Raw genomic sequence first — 12,501 nt, 5'->3', positions numbered from 1 at the left:
TGTTATTAGGAGGAGGGAACACACGGAGGAAAGAACTCACCAACATCACCATGGCAGCCTTCATGCTCCCTGTGCAGCACCTCAATGAGATCACCTCTCTGATTCTGCTGGAGTTCCACCCTGAGGTGGAGGCTGACACTGTGGACTGGCTCCTGGGGAAGATCCTTACATCCGAGCCCCTGGGGGGACTAGACCTCTTGGCCAGAGTGATCAGCCAGACCAGGGCCGGGGGTGCCATCATGGTGGTGGGGGCCACGCCAGAGCGGCTGCTCCTGGAGGCTGACGAGGACCTTCTGTTCAGACACAAGCCCTGCTGCCCTATAGGAGGTCAGGCACGGGAGGTGGGGGACCTGGGGGGGACGCGCCCCACAGAGGGGGTGTATGGGATGCTGTCATCGGCTGAGTGTGTGACCCTGGTGCAGAGGATCCTAGACAGGCTGAGAGTGGGGGAGGGGGAGGAAATTCAGGTGCTCCAGCGGATTCCCCTCCTTCCAGGAGAACCAGTGATGGCCAGTCTGTCCCGCTTAAGAGTCCTAACTAGCATCTACCCCCTACATGAAGCCCCGCTGCTTCAGAGCCTCCAGGGGAGGTGGTGGGCTGGCTGGTGTGGCCTCAAACCCTTCAGCCAGAGAGAGCATTGGCAGCTGCTGGAAGATATCAGGGCTTATTTCGGGGAGGCGGTGGCCCTCTACTTTGGGTTTGAGGGTTCGCTGGTCAATGCTCTTCTCCTGAAATCCACGTTGTCCATGTTTCTCTCCTTCTACCCCCTCAGGCTGGGGAACAACCTGGTCTTTTTCACCCTCTCCAGTGTGGTGTGGTCAGAGCTGTTCCTGCAGGGCTGGAGGGAGAAGAGCAAAGCCCTGCAGAGGGACTGGGGGACTGTGGTCACTCATCCGTCACACAGTCACTCATCAACAGCAGCAGCGGTGCCCAGGGTGGCACAGGGCACAGCACCACCACAGTCCCAGATCGATGCCCACCCTTTTGGAAAGATGAGCTTGAGGAGACTGCAACACTCCTTTGCCTTCCTAACTTGCACCCTCTGCCTCTCCTCCATCCAAATCCTGATGTATTTACACCTAGATGGACTAGTGGGGGACTTCCTCCTGAGAGAAGAGCTCAGTTTCCTCTTTCACAACATCCTTGTTTACCTCCCCAAAATCGCCTTCACGGTTGCCATGGCAGGGATGGACTGTGTTGCATTCCAACTGTCCCAAGGCCTCAGCCCTGATCCCGAGCCGCCAGGGCATCAGTCACCAAGGCAACAGCCCCTGCTCCCTGAGGTTATCCTCTCCTGCCTCTTCAACCACTTTTCCATCCACCTCTACAGGGCTCTGGTCCTGAATGACCTCACCATGGTGCGCCTCCACCTATCTGTGCAGCTGGCCACCCACCTGGGCATTAAGCTGCTGTCCGCCACGCTATTGCGCCGCTTGAGGAGGATGAGGATGCCCCCTGGCCGCGCCCACCAGGAACATCAGTCTCCCATCCTTAGACAGATCACAGAGCAGAGCAACAGACCACTGTGTGACACCCAGACCTGGAGCTACCTGGAGCTCCTCATCTCCTACTGCCACGTCATGTTCTTCTCAGGCATCTACCCCCAGTGTGCCCTCTGGTGCCTGTTGACCATCATAGCTAAATCCTGCATGGACTTGTGGCACCTGTGTTCAGGCACACGCCGCCCCTTCCCCAGAACATCCCCCAGGGGTAACATTTTGTGGCAGCGGGTCTTCTGTGGCTTTGAGGCCCTGGCTGTCCTTCTCAACTCCTTCCTGCTGTGGTCCTCTCTGGAGTTCAGGCTTGTCTTCCTGAGTTATACTGGGTGGGAAATGCTCAGGGCCTTCCTCCTGCTGCAGCTGTCACTGCTGAGCCTGAGAGGGGCGGTCACCTTCCTGCTCCTCCACCTGGCCTGGTTTGTTGGCAGAAAGGCAGAGCAGCCTGAGACTCGCCAACCCCACCTCCACAGGCTCCATCGCCACCAGCACCATCAACAGCAGCACTCTCACATACTGTAGAGATGCAGCAGCCACTCAGCTTTAGGCTTTGTGGGAGGATCATTGTGTCCTGCAAATAAAGTGAGTGAGGAGTGACATACTGTAGGTGTGCTGTTTGTGTGTGTGTGTGTAGGGGTATCATTTTTCTTTTACAGAGTCTATCAACTTTGGCATTAAGAGTACAGAAAGCTTTCTCAAACAAATCAAGCTCACACATCTATGTCTGGGATCTTTAGAGGGTCATTCTTAACCGTTGTCCCATCTACTGTAGGCTATGCCCAGGCTTTGGCCTACGTTGAATGGTGATAACAGTCAGACAATTAACACTGTGACTGGAGTCCTTCCGCCCTGGCAGTGGGACTGACAGATGGTGCTAAGCAAGGCTAAACTCAGTGGTCATGTCTGTGACCTCACAGATTAGACTCTCCACTGATCACAGACCGGAGAAAGTCCTACTGTTTTAATAATCAGCTTTTTGAGACTGATATATTTATATTGGTAAACACATGACCGAGCTACAGTATGTATCAGTATGTATCAAATGTGTATCTGCATTAATAAAGACACTGCACATTACTAGATTACAGTGGCATTTTACAGTGTTTATGGACTTACACCCAGGCCTTCCAGTGCCATAAGAGGGTGCTGCTAGCCTTTGATCCTTCAAACATTGCTATTGCTTTCTAAATTGCAACTCAGACATAGCAGGTAGTCTCCTGGGTTCTTTCTTCTACATTTTAATAAGATATAACTTAAAAATAATGTAATGTGGAAGTTATTGTGGTTCCAGACTTTGGCCTAAACGGCTCCGCCCACAACCATAAGGCTCTCCAGAGGTGCTGCACAACACATCACCGGTGGCAAACTACCTGCCCTCCAGGACACCTACAGTACCCGATGTCACAGGAAGGCCAAAAAGATCATCAAGGACAACAACCACCTGAGCCACTGCCTGTTCACCCCGCTATCATCCAGAAGGCAAGGTCAGTACAGCGGCATCAAAGCTGGGACCGAGAGACTGAAAAACAGCTTCTATCTCAAGGCCATCAGACTGTTAAACAGCCATCACTAACATTGAGTAGCTGCTGCCAACATACTGACTCAAATCTCTAGCCACTTTAGTAATTAAAAATGGGATGCAATAAATGTATCACTTGGCACTTTAAACAATGCCACTTTATATAATGATTACATACCCTACATTACTCATCTCATTTGTATATAGTCATATATAGTCCTACAGCCATCCTACAATCAAAGTTTGATGCCCTCAATCTCACACAAATTATCAATGAACCCACCAGGTACCACCCCAAAGCCGTAAACACGGGCACCCTCATAGATATCCTCCTAACCAACTTGCCCTCTAAATACACCTCTGCTGTTTTCAACCAAGATCTCAGTGATCACTGCCTCATTGCCTGCATCCGTAATGGGTCAGTGGTCAAACGACCTCCACTCATCACTGTCAAACGCTCCCTGAAACACTTCAGTGAGCAGGCCTTTCTAATTGACCTGGCCCGGGTATCCTGGAAGGATATTGACCTCATCCCGTCAGTAGAGGATGTCTGTTTTTTTTTATTTAAATGCCTTCCTCACCATCTTAAATAAGCATGCCCCATTCAAGAAATTTTGAACCAGGAACAGATATAGCCCTTGGTTCTCTCCAGTCCTGACTGCCCTTAACCAACACAAAAACATCCTGTGGCATTCTGCATTAGCATCGAACAGCCCCCGTGATATGCAACTTTTCAGGGAAGTTAGAAACCAATACACACAGGCAGTTAGAAAAGCCAAGGCTATCTTTTTCAAGCAGAAATTTGCTTCCTGCAACACAAACTCAAAAAAGTTCTGGGACACTGTAAAGTCCATGAAGAATAAGAGCATCTCCTCCCAGCTGCCCACTGCACTGAAGATAGGAAATACTGTCACCACTGATAAATCCACTATAATTGAGAATTTCAATAAGCATTTTTCTACGGCTGGCTATGCTTTCCACCTGGCTACCCCTACCCGATCAACAGCACTGCACCCCGCACAGCAACTCGCCCAACCCTTCCCCATTTCTCCTTCTCCCAAATTCAGTCAGCTGATGTTCTGAAAAAGCGGCAAAATCTGGACCCCAACAAATCAGCTGGGCTAGACAATCTGGACCCTTTCTTTCTAAAATTATCTGCCAAAATTGTTGCAACCCCTATTACTTTCGTGTCGTCTGAGATTCCCAAAGATTGGAAAGCAGCTGCGGTCATCCCCCTCTTCAAAGGGGGACACACTCTTGACCCAAACTGCTACAGACCTACTGTATATGCATCCTACCCTGCCATTCTAAGGTCTTCGAAAGCCAAGTCAACAAACAGATTACTGACCATTTTGAATCCCACCGCACCTTCTCCGCTATGCAATCTGGTTTCAGAGCTGGTCATTGTTGCACCTCAGCCACGCTCAAGGTCCTAAACGATATCTTAACCACCATTGATAAGAAGCAATACTGTGCAGCCTTATTCATTGACCTGGCCAAGGCTTTCGACTCTGTCAATCACCACATCCTCATCGGCAGACTCAATAGCCTTGGTTTCTCAAATGATTGCCTCGCCTGGTTCACAAATTACTTCTCTGATAGAGTTCAGTGTGTCAAATCGGAGGGCCTGTTGTCCGGTCCTCTGGCAGTCTCTATGGGCGTGCCACAGGGTTCAATTCTTGGGCTGATTCTCTTCTCTGTATACATCAATTATGTCGCTCTTGCTGCTGGTGATTCTCTGATCCACCTCTACGCAGATGACACCATTCTGTATACGTCTGGCCCTTCTTTGGACACTGTGTTAACTAACCTCCAGACGAGCTTCAATGCCATACAACTCTCCTTCCGTGGCCTCCAACTGCTCTTAAATACAAGTAAAACTAAATGCATGCTCTTCCACCTGCCCGCCCGTCCAGCATCACTACTCTGGGCGGTTCTGACTTAGAATATGTGGACAACTACAAATACCTAGGTGTCTGGTTAGACTGTAAACTCTCCTTCCAGACTCACATCAAACATCTCCAATCCAAAGTTAAATCTAGAATAGGCTTCCTATTTCGCAACAAAGCATCCTTCACTCATACTGCCAAACATACCCTCGTAAAACTGACCATCCTACCGATCCTCGACTTCGGCGATGTCATTTACAAAATAGCCTCCAATACCCTACTCAATAAATTGGATGCAGTCTATCACAGTGCCATCCGTTTTGTCACCAAAGCCCCATTACTACCCACCACTGCGACCTGTATGCTCTCGTTGGCTGGCCCTCGCTTCATACTCGTCGCCAAACCCACTGGCTCCAGGTCATCTACAAGACCCTGCTAGGTAAAGTCCCCCCTTATGTCAGCTCGCTGGTCACCATAGCAGCACCCACCTGTAGCACACGCTCCAGCAGGTATATCTCTCTGGTCACCCCCAAAGCCAATTCCTCCTTTGGCCGACTCTCCTTCCAGTTCTCTGCTGCCAATGACTGGAATGAACTACAAAAATCTCTGAAACTGGAAACACTTCTCCCTCACTAGCTCCCTCACTAGCTTTAAGCACCAACTGTCAGAGCAGCTCACAGATTACTGCACCTGTACATAGCCCATCTATAATTTAGCCCAAACAACTACCCCTTCCCCTACTGTATTTATTTATTTATTTAGCTCCTTTGCACCCCATTATTTATATTTCTACTTTGCACATTCTTCCACTGCAAATCTACCATTCCAGTGTTTTACTTGTTATATTGTATTTTCTTTGCCACCATGGCCTTTTTTTGCCTTTACCTCCCTTATCTCACCTCATTTGCTCACATTGTATATAGACATTTTTCTACTGTATTAATGACTTATGTTTGTTTTACTTTATGTGTAACTCTGTGTTGTTGCATGTGTCGAACTGCTTTGCTTTATCTTGGCCAGGTCGCAATTATAAATTAGAACTTGTTCTCAACTTGCCTTCCTGGTTAGATAAAGGTGAGAAAAAAATATATATATACTGTACTCTATACCATCTACTGCATCCTGCCTATGCCTCAAACATTTCTGGTGTTTGAGTGTTTTACTCAAACATTTCTGGTGTTAAAACAGAACCCTGTTTCCACTATTCATCTGAGTCATATCATGACAGTGTTTTATATGTTGATGGACTGAACTTTGGTTACTCCATGTCATTATGTCATACTCCATTCAATCATTGAGAGGCCAGAACGCTGTTTGTCTCACCTCTAACTTGTGAATTATGGCAGATAGAGAGACCCACAGTCAAACCTTAGCCACAGAGGCCCGAGCTCATGTTGAAGTAGACTGGGTGGGTTATGGTCAGCTAACTATGCTTGCTGAGTCAAGGGTAGCCTAGTGGTTAGAGCGTTGGACTAGTAACTGGAAGGTTGCAAGTTCAAACCCCTGAGCTGACAAGGTCGTTCTGGCCCTGAACAGGCAGTTAACCCACTGTTCCTAGGCCGTCATTGAAAATAAGAATTTGTTCTTAACTGACTTGCCTGGTTAAATAAAGGTCAAATAAATTTAAAAAATAAAAAAACATGGTTGCACCCAGGATAATAGTCGTCTGGTGTTCAAAATGCATCTGGGTCCAAGCAAATAACCAAAAAAAATGTAAATGCCAATTACTTTAGGTCCTTGTTTGTTCACTATCGTGACTATAACATGAAGGGCAGGAACCTTCCTGTAGCAAGATAAATTAGACAGAGTTGATTTGAAAAGGATATTTAATGTATGCACTTAATTTCTCCTCACTGGATTGTATTAACAAACTGTACAATACTGATAAGCAGAGCCTGATGGGACAAAACTGAGATATTGATTGCGGCATTTGTGCGTTTACTGAAACATTTATAGTAGTTTTGATTACCTTCACATTTATGCAATTCTTGATAATGACATTTCTCTGTATTATGGATGACATTTGTCATTTTGATCGAACACTGAACAGGAGTTAAACCTTTACAAGCAGAGCAGTTAAATGAGAGAGGACGTCTTTTTATACATTGTGAATATTTGTCATGAAATTGTAACGTCATATACAAAACAGATGCTAGTCTTACAACGCATGGAATGTTCAAGCTAATACTAATTCTGGTTTCTGCCATCGTAGTGAATTATGCAGTTCTACCATCCCAGTTCCTTAGTGATACATTTGAAACGCTAATCTTATAGAAGTCCTGGTATTGGTGACCTCCAGTATCAGTCCTGTTCCCGTGGCAGTGGCCCGTTCACCATACCTGCCTCCCAACGCTGCCACAGAGGAGTTTTCTGGCTGCCTGCCTTGTAAACCTTGGGCTCCTGGAGAGATAATGCAGGACACAGGAAATGGATTTAGCTAGTCTGATTAGCAGGTTAGGTTTTCTTACATGTCAGTCAATCTCCATTTAGCCACACACAGAACTTGAATATAAACACATCCCTTGTCAGATGTCAAACATTATAGGCCAGTTACTCCTGAAAATAAATGTTGAGGTCAGCTTTGCCAGTGTAAATACACCGCTTCTCAACTACTACTGTAACTACGGTTACATTGCTAGCAGAGACAGACAAACAGTATAATTGCAATCAAAGCTTGTGAGTGAATGACATGTTGTGTTCCTGTCACAGGGAGGATACTTCTAGGAAAGCAGAGCTGTACCTGTGTTTGTCCAAGGTTCTCCCTAGCACTCTTAGGATTGGGAGGAGGCCAGGTCCGATCCAACTTCCCCTTGGATTGTCGGCCATCAACTGCAGAGAGGCAGGATAAGGAAAGGATTTACAGACTGATCAAGCAGGCTCCAAAACACTGCTAAGTAAAAATACAAACTCCTTCTGGACTCCGTACCATTTGAAGATGTATCCATTGCAGTTACTCTAATTCATATTGTAATTCCTCCGATGGCTATTTTTGGAACTAGTTCATTTTATTTTAATCATGCTAGAAGTCAAGGAAATTATCTCCTTCCGTCTGTCCCCCCAGACCCCTAATATCAATGGTCACAGGTCACAGCCATATATATATATATAAATAGACATCCCAATGTCCACAAGTTTATCAATCTAGAATATACATACTCCTTTGATTCAGGAATAAGCTGTGAGTGCACTGTGCTCACAGAACCCCTTGCTGCTTCCCAAGACATATCTGCCATCTCAAACATGCAGATGCCCAGAACACCCGTGATCTGAACTTCCTGGCCTTTGTACTGCTGTGGTAACTTTGGTTACATCCTACAAAGTCTCTCTGTGGCATGTGCTGCTGATTCAGATAAGGGTTCAGCCAGCGTGATCTTGCCCTTGATGACATAAGTTGACGACAATACTGTGCCCATAATAACATTATCTGATGCTAATGCAAATAGGCAGACATTAAAGTGCTTGGGCTGAGATGAATGTGTGCTATGGAATGAATGAGGCTATAACTGGCTTATCCACTTTCCCTCAGCTAGGTGTGTTTATCATACGTTGACGCAACACCATATCACGACGGTACAAACAAATACTTTTTGCAAATATTTGAACATGTGACTCCCCCTCACTTTGCCCCAATTCAAACACAAAGGAATTATACATGTAATATAGGACATGTCCACTGACCTGATGCTGTGAAAGAGGAGGTGGATGAGGGAATGCGTGTGGTAGGTGACTCTGGGCTGGGGTCCTCTGTGCCGTCTGGCCTGCCCCCACTGACTCCTGCCTCTCCGTACAGACTACACCTCTGCCTGCGCAGCTCCTCCTCCCTCTCCCTGGCTTCCCGGATGTCCTTCTCCACCTCCGGCTTCATGGCCAGGGAGGGACGCAGCTTAAAGAAGGGGTTCTCCCTAAGGATGTCAGAGCCCTCGTCCTCATTCCTTGGCTGTTCTCCCCTCACCTCATCCGTGTGCTCCTCCTCTGTAGAGACAGTGCCCCCTATACTTAGGCAGTCTAGGCTTCTGTAGAGGCGCTGGGCTCCTATGTCTCGGTTTGGATAGTGGGCTATGATTGTGTCGTCACTTGCCAGAATAACCACCTTCCTTGCTGCTCCTTTAGCGGCAGGTTGGTTCTCTGCACTTGGGTTTTGGCCTGAGCTAGCCTCCTTTTGGGCCTTTAAGTCAAACAGCTGGTGGGAGTGGGCTCTTGAGAGAGGGTAGCCTTTGAAAGAGATAAGCTCCATGCTACGCGTCCTCTCCAGCACAGAGGGGTAGACATGACCTCTCATCCCCAGACCTGCTGTGGTGAGGGGTCTCCTGTGCCTGGTGGGTCTTTCTGCATTGCCTTGTTGGAAGGCTTCAAACAGCAGCTTCCTCTCCCTCATCTGGCGTACTGTTCCCTTGCTATAGACTCCAGGGATCTTCCCCATGTTCACCAGGACAAGCTCCCTCTGGATCTCCTGGCTGATCTCCTTCTGCATCTTCTTCTCTGAGAACTGCCAGTCAGCGCCCTGCCCCGGCCCTGCCTTAGAGGACAGTGTCTTAGCCAGTAGGGGAGTCTTCATCAGGGAGATGTCGACCACCTCCTGACCTTCCTGGGTATTTGACATGCACCTGGACCGTGGCAGGCTCTGCTCCCTTTCAGCAGATCGCCGGATCTCCCTCTCGATGGGAGTCTCTTTCTGGGGTGGGGGAGCCTTGTTGTCTATGATGGGGGCTGTGGTCGTGTGGATCTCGTGTGTGCTGACAGGGGAGAAGTCAGTGGACACCCCGCTGTCACTCTGGTCATCGTCACTGCATTCCATCTCAATCCTGACCATAGGTTGGACACTGAGCTGGGCAGAAGGACGAGACTGGACCTCCTCCGCTTTCTCTCCTGCCACTGTTTCAATATGTTCTTTCTCTGGAATCTCTGTGTCTTGCTCACTTACCGCTGCCCCCTCTTCCACCTCGACAGTCTGTACTCTCTCTCCCTGCTCTCTCTCTTCCACCTCGACAGTCTGTACTCTCTCTCCCTGCTCTCTCTCTTCCACCTCGACAGTTTGTACTCTCTCTCCCTGCTCTCTCTCTTCCACCTCGACAGTCTGTACTCTCTCTCCCTGCTCTCTCTCTTCCACCTCGACAGTCTGTACTCTCTCTCCCTGCTCTCTCTCTTCCACCTCGACAGTCTGTACTCTCTCTCCCTGTTCTCTCTCTTCCACCTCGACAGTCTGTACTCTCTCTCCCTGCTCTCTCTCTTCCACCTCCACAGTCTGTACTCTCTCTCCCTGCTCTCTCTCTTCCACCTCGATAGTCTGTACTCTCTCTCCCTGCTCTCTCTCTTCCACCTCGACAGTCTGTACTCTCTCTCCCTGCTCTCTCTCTTCCACCTCGGCAGTCTGTACTCTCTCTCCCTGCTCTCTCTCTTCCACCTCGACAGTCTGTACTCGCTCTCTCTGCTCTCTCTCTTCCACCTCGATAGTCTGTACTCTCTCTCCCTGCTCTCTCTCTTCCACCTCGATAGTCTGTACTCTCTCTCCCTGCTCTCTCTCTTCCACCTCGACAGTCTGTACTCTCTCTCCCTGCTCTCTCTCTTCCACCTCGGCAGTCTGTACTCTCTCTCCCTGCTCTCTCTCTTCCACCTCGACAGTCTGTACTCGCTCTCCCTGCTCTCTCTCTTCCACCTCGACAGTCTGTACTCGCTCTCCCTGCTCTCTCTCTTCCACCTCGACAGTCTGTACTCGCTCTCCCTGCTCTCTCTCTTCCACCTTGACAGTCTGTACTCGCTCTCCCTGCTCTCTCTCTTCACCACTTCCCTCACTCTCTCCTTCCTCTTCTTCTTCCTCTTCCTTCCTACACTCGATTCTCTCTCCCTCCTGGTAGCCTGTATCCTGATTGGTTGTCTTCATGGCTACCTGGTGAGAGGGCGGGGGCTCCTGTGGCACGTGTTGTCCGTCCTGTCTCTGTTGCACCAGATGCAGGCGATGCAGCAGCTGCTCCCCCTGCTGGATGTCTTCAGCTACTGTCAGGCTGCTAACCTCCTGCTGCTCAGAGGCAGGTGACTGAGGCGAGGGCACTGATGCCTGTTCTCTGGATAAGCCTCTTGAAATAGATAGGTGAGGCTGGAGGCACTGGACGTCACTGCTAGCACTGTCTCTCCTGACCCACTCGTCTTTGGTCATGTCGTAGTCTAGTGATCTACCATCGCCCATGTCCTCAACATTATTGTTACTCTCATCTGAATGTTCTGGCTCTATGATGGTCCCTTCATGGGTTGGATGACTATTGTTGTCAAGGCTGTGCTCTGGCTCAGACTCCCTTGTCTGTGATGATGGGACAGGATCTGTCTCTTTCAGAATGCTGGTTTCCATGTTCGGATGTGGCTGCTCAGGGTTACTGGCACCCACAGCTTTATATCTGTCTGTTGGTGGTGGCGTGGCAGAGCCAGGTCTTTCAGTCAGCACTGTGATATCCTCAGATCCTCCCTTCTTCAGTTCAGTCTGCTGCTCCTCTTCCACTGTTACTGTAGCCTTGTCCATGACTGGAGTGCTGCTAGGCTGCTCAGATTGAACTCCATCTAAGCTCCTGGGATTTTCTTTAGCCTCTGTGACGCTTATGGCCCCAACATTGGGCTCCATAGTGCTGCCCTCTTCTGGACAAGAAGGGTCTTTGCATGGTGGGGGAAGGATGAAGACGTACTCATCCTCCTCCATCCTATCGGGGTGGCCTGCGCTGACCAAAGGGGGAGGTGGTATGACAGCCTGCCAGGCCTCACAGGGCTTTTCCCCAGAAGTCAGGGAGGACTTGTCTTTGGCCATATCTGTGTCCTCTGCCGGTTTACAGCCAACCTCCATCCATAGACCACAATCCTCCTGGGAGACTGGACTCTTAGGAGATCGGGGGCTGACCATGGGCTCTGTTTCCATAGTGATGGGGTATAACTTCACACCTGTCTAATATGTTTATTTTTCTCCTTTCACTGTCTTTAGTTTCAGTGTCACAATCTGAAATATATGTTAATGACTTTGCAATTAGAGGCATGTTATTTGAGCCCCTTCAAAAAACATACATCACAAGGCTTAGATGGTCTACCATTCAGTACACCAAATAGTTACGAAATGTGTTGGTCTTTCAAGTGTGTACTAAAAATGTCTATTTTTATAGCAATGTTGTAGATGTCAGGTATTACCAGCAGAAATAGGACAATAAAGTAAACGTTTGTGAATCTGCTGCCCAAGTTTCTTTTGAGGACTGCTGTCAGATCAGTTGAAAGAAAGGTTGACTGTCTTTATGCCAGCTTTGGCCTGTGGCATAATGTGACTTTATGGGAATTGATTCCAGTATGAGAGTTTCACATCACTAAAACATGGAACTTGGATTTCAGAAATATATACTCACAAATTGCAACTTCACCTTTTAAGCTTTAAAATGAAGGACATGATCTGAAAGTTGTAGTGCATTCTGTTCTCTCTCACCTGACATATTTACTAGCTGACACTACAATGGTGATGCAGATGACCTGAGCAGAGTTCTGCTTACTAGGGGGATGAGTAATCAGCTTTTCACTGTCTGGCACATCCACTATGCATCTGCTACAGGAGCCTCCTTCACAGCTTTCTCCTCCAGAG

At 48.3% G+C, this 12,501-nt stretch overlaps 2 protein-coding genes across 2 annotated transcripts; one reads left to right on the top strand and one right to left on the bottom strand.

The window, feature by feature from the left end:
* The first annotated feature begins 372 nt into the window (after positions 1-372).
* On the top strand, positions 373-7,841 carry LOC135554273 (anoctamin-10-like). Its single transcript, XM_064986472.1, has 3 exons — positions 373-2,078; positions 2,788-2,980; positions 7,614-7,841. Exon 1 carries the CDS (start codon positions 387-389, stop codon positions 2,016-2,018), a length of 1,632 nt encoding a protein of 543 aa, XP_064842544.1. The 5' UTR covers positions 373-386; the 3' UTR covers positions 2,019-2,078; positions 2,788-2,980; positions 7,614-7,841.
* On the bottom strand, positions 6,713-10,737 carry LOC135554272 (uncharacterized). The gene is made up of 3 exons (XM_064986471.1): positions 8,583-10,737; positions 7,645-7,733; positions 6,713-7,304 (listed from the first exon to the last, which is right to left on the bottom strand). The coding sequence occupies exons 1-3, from the start codon at positions 9,712-9,714 to the stop codon at positions 7,206-7,208; spliced, it is 1,320 nt and encodes a 439-aa protein (XP_064842543.1). The 5' UTR covers positions 9,715-10,737; the 3' UTR covers positions 6,713-7,205.
* Between the last annotated feature and the right edge of the window lie 1,764 nt (positions 10,738-12,501).

Source organism: Oncorhynchus masou, chromosome 14, assembly GCF_036934945.1.
Source record: "Oncorhynchus masou masou isolate Uvic2021 chromosome 14, UVic_Omas_1.1, whole genome shotgun sequence".
Classification (NCBI taxonomy): Eukaryota; Metazoa; Chordata; class Actinopteri; order Salmoniformes; family Salmonidae; genus Oncorhynchus; species Oncorhynchus masou.
The sequence above is the reverse complement of the archived record's forward strand: the minus strand, read 5'-3'. Positions and strand labels throughout refer to the sequence as shown.

Excerpts from the sequence above, each read along its gene's own strand:
- LOC135554273 (XM_064986472.1), top strand. The coding sequence starts at position 387 with ATGCTGTCATCGGCTGAGTGTGTGACCCTGGTGCAGAGGATCCTAGAC.
- LOC135554272 (XM_064986471.1), bottom strand. The coding sequence starts at position 9,714 with ATGGTCAGGATTGAGATGGAATGCAGTGACGATGACCAGAGTGACAGC. Across the intron at positions 7,734-8,582 it reads CTCCTCTTTCACAGCATCAG|TTGATGGCCGACAATCCAAG; the intron begins GTCAGTGGACAT and ends GCCTCTCTGCAG. Across the intron at positions 7,305-7,644 it reads AGAACCTTGGACAAACACAG|GAGCCCAAGGTTTACAAGGC; the intron begins GTACAGCTCTGC and ends TTATCTCTCCAG.